This window comes from Euleptes europaea, chromosome 10 (assembly GCF_029931775.1).
Source record: "Euleptes europaea isolate rEulEur1 chromosome 10, rEulEur1.hap1, whole genome shotgun sequence".
Lineage (NCBI taxonomy): Eukaryota > Metazoa > Chordata > Lepidosauria > Squamata > Sphaerodactylidae > Euleptes > Euleptes europaea.
Window position 1 is genome coordinate 9,514,926 of NC_079321.1, and position 15,791 is coordinate 9,530,716.

The window sequence follows — 15,791 nt, forward strand, 5'->3', positions numbered from 1 at the left end:
GACAAGATTTTCAGTGTGTAAGCTTTGGAGAGTCAAAGCACTCTTTGTCAGACACAGTATAATAGAAGTAGAGATCTGAATCCTTTTATCCTAGTCAGAAGGTGGGAGGGGTGTTGTAAAAAATGCTTGCAAAAGCACAATGCATATTATAATAAGCTTGATTAGAGCAGAGAAGGGAAATTCTTGGGTTCAGAAAATTAGTATCTGTAGTAAGATAAGAATCTTATGTCCCTGTTCAGTTCCGGGAGGGTCCATTGTTCTGAACTTTTGAATGAACTCAAGTTATGCAATCTCACACTGAAATCTCCATTTGAAGCTTCTCTGTTTGAGAACTGCTGTTCTTAGGCCGCAGGGCTGCTGTACGGGTAAAATGGCGGATAGAAGAAATGGAATCCTGGGCTTCTTGGTGGGCATAAACATTTCTTTATTTTTATTTCATTTTACAATTTCTTTACCCCACCTTTCCACCTTCATAGGTCCACTGAAACAACCAACACCTTAAAATACACATAATAAAATCTCATCTTAAAGGTTATTAAAACCAACAAACAAACACATCATTAAAACAATTAAAAACCAGAGGCAGAATAAATACGAAGCATAGAAACAACAATTAAAACATTGGGAGAGGGAACGGGGATCAACACTAGGAGCTGGACAACCTGAGCCCTATTTTTAAAAAATAATTGTGAGATAATGAGTTGCAGTCTAGATTCAGTCCTCCGTTCCCACCAAATAACTGAACAGTAATACTGAATGTGCCCTGCATGCATTACATGCATTGTTTTGCAGTCATTGGGCGAAAACACATGTTGCTTTAGTCTCCTTTATTCCCTGTTTCAGCCAGGATTCAGCCAGGATCGAATGCATGCATTTTTGCCTAACCTGAGTTCGATCCTGGCTGAATCCTGGCTGAAACAGGGAATACAGCGACCATGCGTTTTGGACCATTGTCTAACTAAAATGTGATCTTTCTTTCTCGGGTTTATGAAGGTATGGAACGAGACAATCGCTGAGAGTGCTCAGAACTGGGCCGATGAATGTAGTCTAAACATCAGTTCCGTGGAGAAGCGAACTTTAAATGGTAAGTGGTAGGGCTGTTGAATTAAAAAAAATTCGGTATAGTTCAGATTCGGCCGAATTCAGCCCGTTTAGATTCGGGATATGCCGAAGTCCGAACTCCCCCACTTCGGATCCGTTCAATTCGGCGGGAATTCAAAGTTCGGAAAAAAATTCGGCCGAATAAAGCCATTAAAAACACAATCGCGCCTTTCCGCGGCTCTGGGGGGGCATTTTGGGGGTTAGAGGTCCCAAATTTTCAGCAGAGCTTCAAAGGACGTTTATTGAAAGACTCCCCAAGTTTTGTAAAGATTGGGTCGGGGGGGGCTGAGATATGGGCCCTGAAAGGGGTCCCCCCCACCCTTAATGTGCATCTCTCAGCAGAGCTTGCCGCCCACGCACAAAGCTCCCAGCCCCGACAACAGCTGAGACGTTTGCAAAGCAACTGCAAAACAACACAACCTTGTAAAACAACACCTTTGCAACAGGGAAAACCAGAAGACACACAACTGAAACCTCCCCCCTCAAACCAGGGAGCGAGAGACTCGAGGGGGAACACACACCCCAGGCAGAACCGACGAAAGCCCCCTTTGGCTTCCCCCCCACCCACAGAAACTGCTCCCTCCCCACACACACACAGACTCTGCTTTCCCCCCACACACACACATACACAGGAGAAAAATTATAGATTAAAGCCCCCAAAGGGGTCTTACTGTGGCTGTCTTCTGTTCCATCAGGAGGGGCTGGGGACTGGACTTGTAATCCAAGATGATTCCAATTAGGCACGGGACGTTTTGCTCTGGAGATGCACACAGGATCGGCTGATCCATTCATCCCAATAGGGAAAAGGAGAAAAGGGAAAGGGGAAAGCCCATATCTCGGGACCCCCTGACCCAATGTTCACAAAACTTGGGTGGTCTCTTAAGAACATGGTCTGAAACTCCGCTCAAAGTTTGGGATCTGCACCCCCAAAAATGCGCCCCCTGCAGCCACGGAAAGAGAAAAGGGGGGAGGCAATATTTCTGCCCCCAGTGAACCCATCTTTACAAAACTTGGGTAGTATCTTAAGAATAATTGTCTGAAGCTATGCTAAAAGTTTGGGGGCTATATCCCTAAAAAAGCGCCCCCTGCAGCCACATAAATGGAAAAAGGGGAGGAGGGAAAAGGGGGAGAGCCCATATCTCGAGACCCCCTGACCCAATGTTTATAAAACTTGGGGGGTATCTTAAGAAGCTTCATCTGAAGCTCCACTGAAAGTTTGGGGTCTGTACCCCCAAAAATGCGCCCCCTGCAGCCATGGAAAGAAAAAGGGGGGAGCCCATATCTCGGGACCCCCTGACCCAATGTTTACAAAACTTGGGGGGTATCTTAAGAAGCTTCATCTGAAGCTCCACTGAAAGTTTTGTGTCTGTACCCCAAAAAATATGCCCCCTGCAGCCACAGAGAGGAGCAAATGTGCACAAGCACCCCACACACACACACGAGGATTTCGCTCTCTCTCTCTCTCTCCCTGGCCGGGCCGCACATCAGCTGATTCCTCCAGTACTCAATCCTGACTGATTGGCCAGAAGAAGACCCAGCTTGGCCACCGATTGGCCGGGGGAGGAGAATGCTGCTTACCGATGGTTATGCTGCTTACTGACGGCCCCGAATTTGCCGAATTTATTCGCAAACTCCCGAACTCGCTGAATTCGGCCCCCCCGGTTGCCCGCCAGTTTTGAGTTCGGTTCCTCCCGAACTAAAAACCACCGAATCAGGAGAAATTCGGCTGATTTTCAGTTCGGGCTGAACCGAATCAACAGCCCTAGTAAGTGGACAGGAAAAAGAGGCACTTGCATTCAGTAGGGCACCAAGCACTAATCGCCAGCTCTTTCATGGATGTACCAAAAGCTAGCCTGCTATAACAACATCCTGCATTGCTACTCCATATCAGATGACTCCCAGGCTGTCCCCATAACAAGTACCAACATTCGGGATTGGGTTTTCAAATGTGATCCTGCATCAGACAGGCAATCAGTCTCCCAGTCCAAATTCTCACCATGGTTTAAACAGTTTTAAAGGGATCATGTCAGAGCTTCATACCTGGTCAGTATCCCCTTCCATAACCTCAGAATTGCTTTTACCTCCCTCTGGTTTCAAACCACGCCAACGACTTGGATAGCTAGATGTTACGCCCGAACACCATAGGCCTCTCGCCTATGTATTTGTGGAGCCACTCCAGAGGACCTAACTCATTACACCTTATTCTGTCTTCTTTACATAGAGCCCAGATTTAAATTTCTCGGAGCATTTCTAAAGGGTCTAAATCTTTCTCCAGATTCAGAGAAGGTGCTCTTTCTCCTATCAGATGCCAATCCTGATGTTTCCTACAAAGTGTCACTCTTTGCTTTAGCAGCTAAGCAAATCCGAGCTAAAGCTGTTTTTAATCAGGGAACATATTTAAATGCTAGTTTCTTGTGGGTCAGACTGTTTTAAAGTTATTTTAATGTTATTTTAATGTTATTTTAATGTTTTGTATGGTGGATTGTGATGGCCTTCGGCCGCAGACAATAAACTTTATCACGTCGTGGATGTACCTGTGTGTTCTACATGTCTTCAGGGGCCTGTCCGTCCCTCCTGTGTTATTTTGTCGGTTGTGTGCCCCTACTGCATCATGAGTCCCCCCTTTTCTGCACATGTTTTGCTCCCTCTAGTGGTTGCTTTGATTCTTTTTCTGTGTTTTTTTTTAAAGAGCACTTTTATAGTACTCGAAGAAAACCTGGGAAATGGTTGAAAAATAGAAGCAACCCTCACAGGGAGCAAAACATGGGTCGAAAAGGGGGGGAACCACAACACAGTGTAGGCACACAACCAACGAAATAACGTGTGAGAAAAAACCCAGAGGCTCAAACTATGTGTGGGATAACCTTGATAGGATAGCCCATGTTTTCTTTAAGACCAATGGCGTGATTCTAGTAATCAGCCCATTTATTAGCTGCATTTATTAGCACATAGCTGTATTTATTAGCATATAGTCCCTTTTATTTATATTACGCATTTACTTGCCCCAAACAGCTTCCCAGTTAACCATTTGTATTCCCTTTTTTGGTTTAATTAAAAAAAAAAGACTAAGAGTGCAATCCTGAAGGGAGGGAGGCAATCGGCATAGGTGCCGGCGTGATCTTCTGCCAATGTAAGTGCCCATTTATCCTGGGATAAGAGGTACTTACACTGGCAAGGGGGCATTCACATCAACGCTGGTAAGCCACGCTGGGAGCGAAATCCCAGAAGTGGGACCCCGTGCCAGCATGGGGGGGGCATTCCAGGGAGGTGGAGCTGCCTTTAGACAGCATTCTAACCCCTTTCAACCCGGGAATGCCCCCCCCACCAAGATGCAGAGTTGCGACACCTCCTCCTTTGGTAGTGTAGCCTCGCTGTTTTCTATGGGGGCATTTCCCCCATTTTACATTTTAAATTATGTTTTTCGTCCACTGTGGCTGGGAAAGCCTCTGTGGAGGCTAATCTGGTGAACTGGATTTGTTTCCCCACTCCTACAAGGCGGAATATACACAGTGAGCCGGTACAATCAACAAAATGGGACATTCAATAATCAGAATTTATTTATTTTTGCTGTCCAGTCACAGCTGACTTATGGCAACCCCATAGGGTTTTCAAGGCAAGACACATTCAGAGGTAGTATGCCATTGCCATTGCCTGCCTCTGCGTCACGCCCCTTGGAGGTCTCCCATCCAAATACTTGCCAGGGTTGAGGCCGGCAGCATATTCCTGAGAGAAATGCCTCCTGCACCGGTTATAGGAGGTTTTGGTCCTGCCTCAGCCCGGCGGTGGCAGAATGCACCTGGAATGCCCCCCGGGATGCCAGCGTGGGCTTTGATGGCAGTGGGACGCCAGCAGAAGGACCCATCAGCGCCCGGCGACTGGGCCTTCCTGCCGGCATTCAGGCCACTAATGCTGGCTAAGTTGCTCGGATGCTGGCGCAGGGGGCCCGAACGCCGACACTGTGCCTTCCTGGCCTCCTAAGGGCTCAGGAATGCACTGTGAGAGTGTGTGACTGGCCCAAGGTCACCCAGCAAGTTTCCATGACAGGTAGGGTTGCCAACTTACAGGTACTAGCTGAAGATCTCCTGCTCTTACAACTGAACTCCAACTGACAGAGATCAGTTCCCCTGGAGAAAATGGCCGCTATGGCAATTGGACTCTATAGCAATAGGACTCTAAGTCCCTCCCCTCCCCAAACCCCACCTCCTCAGACTCCACCCCAAAAACCTCCTGCTGGTGGCGAAGAGGGACCCGGCAACCCTAATGACAGAGTGGGGAGTTGAACCTGGCTTTGCCAGATCATAGTCCGACACCTTCATTTGCCTTTTATCTTCCATTTACAGTCTTTGCCTTTACTGAAATGTAAGGCTGTTCCTTATCTAGGTTTTAGGCTTTGGTCTAATGTCTGGACTGATGCATGTATCTGGGTCAGTTTACTAGTCAGTCTTGATGGATCTGTACCAAATGATCTGGCCTTTAAAATTAGCCTTATTTCTTTTTTTCTTGTAGGAATGATGTGTAGCGAGAACATTTTCTATACAAATTACCTGACCACCTGGACCAAAGCTATTGAGGCATGGGAGAAAAGAAAAGATTTTTTCAAATATGGTGTTGGGCCAACTGACACAAGTAGAAGCATTGCTAGCTATACTCAGGTAGGAACAATAGCACTGCCCCCATCTGGTCAATAATCTTGAGTTTTTGGGAGTATCTATCCACCCAATTTTTAATAAATATAATAAAACTGGGGAAATAAATGTACAGACTGTTTTCTCGTCTTAGGCTACTTAAGGAACTCATCAAACTACTTTCCTGACACTTGATGTACACATGAACAGACAAATAATGAGTTTGACCCTTGGTCCATCAAGGTCAGTATTGCCTACTGGCACCCACCCATGGCACCCAACACCTTTCCTGGCACTAGGGTTGCCAGCCTCCAGGTGGTTGTAGAAAAACAACAGCACTGTAATCAATATGTAGCCCACTGCTATGAAACACATCACCAGGCAAGTATACAACAATGCTTATGAATTTAATAAGGGCGAAAACGCATGGTCGCTTTAGCCTCCCTTATTCCCTGTTTCAGCCCGGATTCAGCCAGGATTGAACACACATTCGGTGAAAATGCATGCGTTCGATCCTGGCTGAATCCTGGCTGAAACAGGGAATAAAGGAGGCTAAAATGACCATGCATTTTCGCCCTAAGTCTCAATAATGAGAGTAAAACAACCTATATAAACCCTAACTAGCTAGCTAACAAAAGCTGCAAACATAAACAACTACAATTGCATACACTATCCTAAAGGGTCACAATATTACAATAAACTATGCAATGTTCCATAAATATGATTACGTCTTTGACCCCAAGAATAAACACATGTAATCATATTTACGGAATATTGCATAGTTTCATGTAATATTGTGACCCTTTAGGATAGTGTATGCAATTGTGGTTGTTTATATTTGCAGCTTTTGTTAGCTAGCTAGTTATGGTTTGCATAGGCTGTTTTACTCTCATTACTGAGACTTATTAAATTTATAAACATTGTTGCATCCTGTGCCTGGAGATACATGTTTCATAGCAGTGGGCTACATATTAGTTATAGTGCTGTTGTTTTTCCACAATTTACTATTTTACAGAACTATAGTTTAGCCTTGTTTGTTGTTAGCCTTCAGGTTGTGGCCGGAGACCTCCTGCTGTTACAACTGATCTCCAGCTGATAGAGATCAGTTCACCTGGAGAAGATGGCTGCTTTGGCAGTTGGACTCTAGGGCATTGAAGCCCCTCCCCTCATCAAACCTTGCCCTCCTCAGGCTCCGCCCCGAAAATCTCCAGGTATTTCCCAATCCGGAGCTGGCAACCCTAATCTGCAGTAGAAGAGCAAGATTAAAGTCCAGAAGCACCTTAGAGCCCAACAAGATTTTCCGGGTATCTGACAAAAAGAGTTTTGAGTCTTGAAAGCTTATATCTTGTTGATATCTAGGTGCTACTGGACTCTAATCTATCTGAAAAAAACAAGGTAATTATCTGCAAAGGCCACAGGAGGTTGGAGGTTGAAATAGTAGAAAGTCCTAACTAAAAGCTAGACCAGAAATGACATGGGGGTTTAATGAATGAACCCGCATGTTTTATTCTTCTATGATTAGAATGTCTGTTCAGACCACAGGCTTGAATTCTGTGTCAAACTGCTGATTTAATGTGCGTTTGTGTTTTTAACATTTGCAGCTTATTTGGTATAGTTCATACCAGGCTGGATGTGGAGTTGCATTGTGCCCACGCGAGAATGATTTCTACTTCTATGTCTGCCAATACTGCCCAGCGTAAGTACATTTTGGGGGAGGGGGAGAGGGAGTGCTCTTAATGTTTCAGATCTCCAGGTGTGCTCTGAATAGGGTTGCCAGTCTCCAGCTGGTGGCTGGAGATCTCCTGCTATTACAGCTGATCTCCAGGTGACACAGATCAATTCACCAGAAGATAGGGTTGCCAACTTCCAGGAACTAGCTGGAGATCTCCTGCTATTACAACTGATCTCCACTCGATACAATGCTTCTCTATGGAGGAAGGGGTGACCGAGACCCCATAAAATTGGACCCCCTGACCCAATCTTCACCAAATTTCAGAGTTCATGCAAGGAGAGTCCCTTGAAGCTACCCTGAAAATTTGGGAAGTCTTCCTCCAAAAATGCTTCCCCCAGAGTTCATTAAAAAAATTCCCATAGGGAAAAGCTTGGGGAAAGCCGAAGCCTATTCGGCTGATTTGGAGATTGGCTATCCGACTTCAGCTTTCTTCCCAGGTTTTGGTATTCAGTAAAACTGAAACTCAAATATTGCCGAAATGGTTAATTTCAGGCTTATTTTCAGTTTGGGTCTATCAATATGCACAACCCTAGTATAATGCCATAAAGGTCCACCTTCCAAAGCTGCCATTTTCTCCAGGTGAACTAATCTCTGTCTCCCGGAGATTAGATGTAATAGTGGGAGATTTTCAGCCACCACCTGGAGGCTAGCAACCCTGACCATCTAGATATTACAGTACTGAACTGTTATGGGAACTGTACTGGGAAGACCTGTATTGGGACATTTATTGTGTTAACTCTGTGATTTCAGAGCGAACCGGGAAGACCTGCTGGCTAAACCTTACAAAAAGGGCCAGTCATGCAAAGCCTGCCCTGATGCTTGTGAGGATAAACTCTGCAGTAAGTTACCAAGGCTATACATTTGCTCCTCTGGTTAATAATAATCCTCTCTTGAACTATCAATAATAGTTTTAGTAAGTCACTCCAAAACCTCTGGCAAAGGGGGCTCGTTTTCATCCCAAAGGGAACCATGATACTGTATGGCCCACCGAAACTGTGGTTTAGATCCTACCTAGGATATCTGGGGACACAAAGAATAGAGCATTTTTTTCCAATTCCCCTCCCATGGGAGACCTCTGATTCCCCCCACAAGCTGTTCCTGGGGATCCCCTGTCCCCCAGAATCAATACCTCAGGGGTGTTTGGGCAGCCACAGGAGGGGGAGAACCTGTGAGAATCCCCCCCCCACTCCTTCAGGAATTCTATGCATTATATAAGTCTATATTTTCATGCAGATGCATGACAAACTAGGTTGTGTTATGAATGCCCACGAAATGAAACTCCTGTGGTAGGGTTGACAGCTCTGGGTTGGGAAATTTCTGGAGATTTTGTGGGGGGGGGGGTTGGGGGGGAGGGACCTCAGCAGGGTATAATGCCATAGAGTCCACCTTCCACAGCAGCCATTTTCTCCAGGGGAACTGATCACTGTTGAGATCAATTGTAATAGTGGGATCCCTATTCTGTGGCTTCAAATCCCAAAGCGAGGCCTCTTGAGAAGGTCCTGTTAATTGGAGAGACCCTGGTGGCAGACAGCATTCCCTCAAAAGGGCTGGAGCCATTTAGTGCTATCCGAACTGAATAGGGGTGCCAACCTCCAGGTACTAGCTGAAGATCTCCCAGCGTGGTGTAGTGGTTAAGAGCGGTGGTTTGGAGTGGTGGACTTTTACCTGGAGACCCAGGTTTGATTCTCCACTCTGCCACATGAGCGGTGGAGGCTAATCTGGTGAACTAGATTTGTTTCCTCACTCCTAGACATGAAGCCAGTTGGGTGTCCTTGGGCTAGTCATAGCCTTCTTAGAGCTCTCTCAGCCCCACCTACCTCACAGGGTGTCTGTTGTGGGGAAGGGAAGGGAAAGTGATTGTAAGCTGGTTTGATTCTTCCTTAAGTGGCAGAGAAAGTTGGCAAATAAAAACCAACTCTCCTTCTCCTTCTTCTCCTTCTATTACAACTTATCTCCAGCCAATAGATATGGAGAAAATGGCCTGGAGAAAATGGCCGCTTTGGAAGATGGAACCTATGGCATTATACCCCATTGAAGTCCCTCCCCTCCCCAAAACCTGCCCTCCTCAGGCGCCTCCCCAAAAATCTCCAGGTATTTCCCAAACTGGAGCTGGCAACCCCAGGGCAGAAACAACTAGTAACTAACTATTGGAGTGAAGGAATGAGGCAACCATGCTGGGCGAAGTAATATGGAGTCATAACATCCCTTTTATTTGTTCTTGCTAATAAATGGGCTACAGATTTCTGTCCCAGCTCCAACTTCGGTATATTTTCAAAGGTAGCCCCATGGAAAGTTTGTCACAGAAATAAATCCAACAGGGTGTCAAGGCAAGGCCTCTCTTAGTGGATTACCATTCAGTACAACTGGCAGGAGAGCTTTGGGTGGGAATATGAGGCGGGGGTAGGGTTGCCAACCTCCAGGTGGTCAATCAAAAAAAAAAAACTCGTGCTGAACATGAAAGGTAAACCAAAATAGCAGCACTGTAGCCAAATTATTCCAATATCAAAATATATTCAAGCAATTATCCAAATATACTCTACACCTATTGCAAACAAAACAGAAAACTCTACACTAATACAATACTACTAATCTATAGATCTCACCAATACATAGCTATGAATGCAAATCCAAACCATGAAATGGTCAAGATAGTTCAAAGACTGTGTCTCTTGTAACACAATGAAGTCCAAAGGCTATTGATCCAGTCCAACGCGAGAGAGGAATCAGGTATTTCCCATTTCATGAGATGGTCTTTCTTCAGTCGCATTTATAACAGCTGGACTCAACCGCAGTGTTCTTCAATCCATACTGTAGCCAAATTGGTAATTGTTGATGCTTAAACAAATGATATATACCTAATAATAAATTACATAATAAATATTTTACAGGAACATCACATTACACTTTATCATTATACCACTAGACCCATACTATTATATTAGAAAATCACCATATTCTTACCACACATTAATTTAAGTTGTTCACTGGAGATGCATACTGGTAATCTTCCTTCCTTCGGTTTCATGCGTTGATTACCTTGATCACCCTACCTTTCCTATATGGTGAGTAATTGTTGGCAGTTGTCTACTGCTCTTAAGAATATGGTGATTTGTTTCTAATAGGTGTTGAGTATATTTGGATAATTGCTTGATTATATTTTGATATTGGAATAATTTGGTCACAGTGTTGCTATTTTGGTTAACCTCCAGGTGGTGGCTGGAGATCTCCCGCTATTACAACTGATCTCCAGGCAACAGACAAGAGAGTAACAGAACAAATAGTGGTTTCCTAACTTGGTTTTGGTTGGGTTCTTTTTCAGCCAACCCCTGCAAGTTAAGGGACACGGTCTGGAACTGCAAAGAACTGAAAAACGTTTTCACCTGTAAAACAAAAATGATGAAAAAACACTGCAAAGCCACCTGCAGGTGCAAAACAGAAATCATATAATGTACAGATGGATATCACAAGATCGGTCCTCCGACAGCCGTTGTGGATGGAAGAGATTTAGAGACTCAGAGTTCAAAGGCAACTCAAAATTCCCCGCCCCAAAACTGGCCCAAATTTATGCTTTCGTTTATTCATTTCAAAATATCCAGAACTTATTGGCAAAGACAGGATGATAAGTTTGCCAACACATGGGCAAAATTTCTGCTTGCGTTAGAGCTCTTGCACAAACGGTAATGCAAGGAAAAGACCGCAGTAGACACTTGCGCCAAGTCAAATGTATTGTGTCCTGACTTGCATTTCCAAATGTGCATGATCTTGTGTGACCAGTTTCTGGGCTCTATGCTATATTGGGAGGGAAGGGCTCAGTGTTGCACAAAAACATGTGCAAACGGAGCTGCACTCTGTCCGTTTATGTTTCCCCTTGCGCCTCGCTGGATCCATTCCCCGCTTTGTTTTTCTTTCTTTATTCGGCCGCATCAAACACATTTCGTTACTGCAGAGCTAGGCATTTAAATATTGCAAAGTGATCACCATACTTCCAAAAAAAAAACCCCACCTCTAGCCTCACCTTAGATTTCAGTTCTGGGTAAAACAGCAATAAAGGGGTATTCTATGCCAATCCGAGTCCAGTGGCATCTTAGAATCAGACAAGATTTTCAGGGTGTAAGCTGTCGAGAGACAAAACTCTCGTCAGATTAAATGTATAAATGTATCTGGGGACGGGAACGTTGACTCTCAAAAGCTCATACCTTGGAAATCTTAGAATCATAGAGTTGGAAGGGACCACCAGGGTCATCTAGTCCAACCACCTGCACAATGCAGGAAACTCACAACTACTTCCCCCATACCCCCAGTGACCTATATTCCATGCCCAGAAGATGGCCAAGGTGTCCTCCCTCTCATGATCTGCCTATGGTCATAGAATCAGCATTGCTGACAGATGGCCTTCTAGATTCTGCTTAAAAACCTCCAGGGAAGGAGCGCTTACCACCTCCTGAGGAAGCCTGCTCCACTGAGGAACCACTCAGTTAGAAAATTCTTCCTGATGTCTACACGGAAACTCTTTTGATTTAATTTCAACCTGTTGGTTCTGGTCTGACCTTCTGGGGCAACAGAAAACAACTCGGGTCAGCACCCTCCTCCATATGACAGCCCTTCAAGTACTTGAAGATGGTTATCATATCCCCTCTCAGCCTTCTCCTCTGCAGGCTAAACATACCCAGCTCCTTCAACCGTTCCTCATAGGACTTGGCCTCCAGACCCCTCACCATCTTTGTTTCCCTCCTCTGGACACGTTCTAGCTTGCCTACGCCTTTCTTAAATTGTGGTGCCCAAAACTGAACATAGTACTCTAGGTGAGGTCTAACCAAAGCAGAGTAAAGCGATACCAGCACTTCGCGTGATTTGGGGAAGCGAACTTTGACTCTGGAAAGCTCATACCCTGAAAATCTTGTTGGTCTCAAGTGCTACTGGACTCAAAATCTAGCTCTTCTACTGCAGACTAACACGGCTGTCCTCAGTCTGTGCCGTATGTTAATCCTAAGTATTGTTCAGTAAAGCAGAGGTTCATCATTTCTTCGGACTGTACATTAATCTCGCTTAGGTTATGATCTATTCTTCTTTAGTTCCAAGCATAATATTCTCATGGAACAACCAAAAAAAAATGGGAAAAGGCCACAAGAAACGTTTTAACACTCTAAAGGACCTTCCTTATTGACTTTCATCTCTTTGCCTCATAGATTGTTTTGTTGTAAAAGTCACCTTGCGAAATAAATACATTCTCTCCCTTTAATGATGTGTTAATGATCGGTCTTCATTCCCTGCCTTTTCAGAGGGAGCCAGCATCTCAGTCTTGCAGCAAGGCAAGGGCAAAGTCATGCATAGACTTTCAGAGTGGAGGTGTTTGTTACAGGAACACAGGGACCACTGAATCCTTGCATACTCACCAATACTTCAAAAACAGGGATATGAACACACATGAGCACATACATGAAGCTGCTTTATCCTGAATCAGACCAATGGTCCATCAAGGTCACTCTTGGAGCGGTGGACTCTGATCTGGAGAGCCGGGTTTGATTCTGCACTCCTCCCCATGAGCGGCGGAGGCTAATCTGGTGAACTGGGTTAGTTTCCCCTCTCCTACACATGAAGCCAGCTGGGTGACCTTGGGCAAGTCACTCTCAGGCCCACCTCCTTCACAGGGTGTCTGTTGTGGGGAGGGGGAGGGAAGGTGATTGTAAGCCGGTCTCCTAGCTGGTGGCATAGGAGGGTCTGTTCACCAGCCCGGCGTAGCCATCCAGCTGCAAGCCGGAGTTGCTATAGCCGGCTCCTGCTACTTCCGCCTGCAGGGATGAAATTAGGACACACTGGCTAAGAACTCGCCCCCCCCCCCGTGCATTCTGGCCCTGCCTCCTTGAACCCCTCCATTGTCACCACTTCCACCACCAGCCCTCTTGTAGTACAGAGGGAATATGTTTCTCCATGGCCCGGGAGGGAAAGAGTTAACACAGTTTCTTGGGCGGTCTGAGCAGCTCCATAGCTAACGACTCTTCTGCAAGGGCGGAAAATGCTCCTTTTCTCAGCAAAACAAACTCACATCCGCCTTGAATAGAGGCTATTCCTGTCCACGGGAGGGGGCGGATCAACAGTCTTAGATTCTTCTGAGCTAAAGCTTTGCCAGGACCCTCGAAGGGCCAGACCAAATGATTTCACGGGCCTTAAATGGCCCCCGGGCCTGACATTCCCTACCCCTAATTTAGACAGTCTAGTTCAGGGGGAAAAAGTTTCTCCCATAATTCCCCCCCCCCACAAACCATGGATCAAAGTACCAGTTAGAAGAGTGTTCAATCTAGGAAGGACCGTGCAAGGTTTCACATGAACCAGAGTGTGAGACTTCTAGCTTCTTGCTCATGTGACTTCAGAAGGTATAGCCCCAGCCCTTAAATGTGGGACCTACAGTGGGCACACAAATTACCTCCAGAGACAGCCACGCCCTTAGAGCCTCAAAGGCAAAATAAACTTTTAAAGTAAGAAGTAATGATGCTTAGAACCAGTGTGGTGTAGTGGTTAAAAGCGGTGGACTGTAATCTGGAGAGCTGGGTTTGATTCCCCACTCCTCTGCATGAAGCCTGCTGGGTGACCTTGGGCCAGTCACAGTTGATTTTATTTTATTTTATTTTATTGATTGATTGATTGATTGCATTTCTACCCTGCCCTCCCCAACCCGAAGGTCAGGCTCAGAGCGGCTTACACGCTCCAAAATATAATAAAACATTTTAAAATACAGTTTAAAATACGATTTAAAATAGGCCAAACCAATCTAAAAATAGGACAGTAGTGCCCCTGATCGTGCTAAAATCCAAATAAATAGGCATCTGCAGTTGAGCAGATGAATGTGACCACCCCCAAGATGGTATAAGTAGGGGTAGTGCTCAGCAGTGAGGGAGGGGGAAGGATTAGGGAGGCCAGTATTTATAATGAGAACCGTCACTGGCCTCATCTATAAGCCCGGCGGAATAGCTCCGTCTTACAGGCCCTGCGGGATTCCTGAAGGTCCCGCAGGGCCCTGGTCTCTTTAGGGAGGTTATTCCACTAGGCAGGGGCTAGGGCTGAAAAAGCCCTGGCCGAGGCCAGCTGGACACGCCTTGGGCCAGGGATTGCCAATAAGTTGGTGTTACATAAATATAAATGTCTTTGGGGAACATGCCAGGAGAGGTGGTCTCTCCAAACTCTCTCAGCCCAAGCAGAGGCAGGCAAAGGCAAACCACCTCCAAACGCCTCTTGCCTTGAAAACCCTATGGGGTCGCCATAAGTCAGCTGTGACTCTCCAGGCACTTTCCACCACCACAATGATGGTTTTCCCCCAACAGTTCGGTTTGTGATCTGCACACGGGTGGCAATCAGTACCATTTGGACAATATACACGTTTGGTGCGTGTGATGCGTGTTCTCCTGCTTTCCCACTGTTCCCCCCAACTGCCATCTCTTCCCCATCTGCTGTTGGCCACATTCTTTAAGTACATAACACATTTTGAAAGCCTGAGTCCGGCCCGGCCCTCCTCCTCTTCTCCTTCTGAGTGTGGATTTGGAATACCCCAGATACCCCCCCCCCCCAAGATGCACGAGGCCACCTTTCCAATGGAAAGCGTCACTCGAGAACTTGCTTCCAGTCTGAGCTGAGTGTTTAGTCAGCTGTAGCAGCGGTCAGAATGCCTTGCAAACACTTGGGAATGTTGATTTAAGAACTACTGATAGGCACATGAGACTTCTTAATTGAGAGCCTGAATGGCATGAATTCCAAGCACTCACTTGAAAAGTTTCCATCTGAATGTATGTTTAGTTTTTAGTAGGGTTGCCAACTTGGGAAATTCCTGGAGATTTGGGGGTGCAGCCAGGGGAGGGACCTGAGAGAGGTATAATGCCGTAGATTCCACCTTCCAACATGGCCATTTTCTCCAGGTGAATTGATCTGTCTCCTGGAGATCAGTGGTAAGCACAGAAGATCTCCAGCCACCACCTGGAAGTTGAAAAAGGTCACAAGGTCACAAGGAAGACTTTGGTCCTGTTTGAGACTTTATGTATTATGACTATTATGAATTCTCTTAGATACATGTAGCTGATGAAGCCAAGTGCGAAACGTTCTTTTGATCTAGACGACATGTCCTGATACTCCCTTGTTGTGGCTTCGCCATCGCTGTTTACCGTCCAGCTTATCATATACAGAGAAGAAATAACAACATATTGTGGACAATATATATTGACTTACCTGCCTTACAGGATGCTTATATCCTTCAATTGAATTTCCATCTGTGCTGGATTCTTTTGATAATTTGTATCTTATTGTACCCTATTCATGTTTATATATTCACTTTTTTGCACCTTTTTCAC

General features: G+C 45.6%; 1 protein-coding gene across 1 annotated transcript in view; it reads left to right on the forward strand.

Moving 5' to 3' along the window:
- LOC130483910 (ancylostoma secreted protein-like) overlaps positions 1-15,791 on the forward strand; it is a 43,870-nt gene that overhangs the window by 7,563 nt on the left and 20,516 nt on the right. The window contains exons 4-7 of the mRNA XM_056856819.1: positions 994-1,084; positions 5,608-5,753; positions 7,328-7,422; positions 8,209-8,297. Of these exons, the coding sequence (XP_056712797.1) occupies positions 994-1,084; positions 5,608-5,753; positions 7,328-7,422; positions 8,209-8,297 (421 nt within the window). The remainder of the gene's footprint in view (positions 1-993; positions 1,085-5,607; positions 5,754-7,327; positions 7,423-8,208; positions 8,298-15,791) is intronic.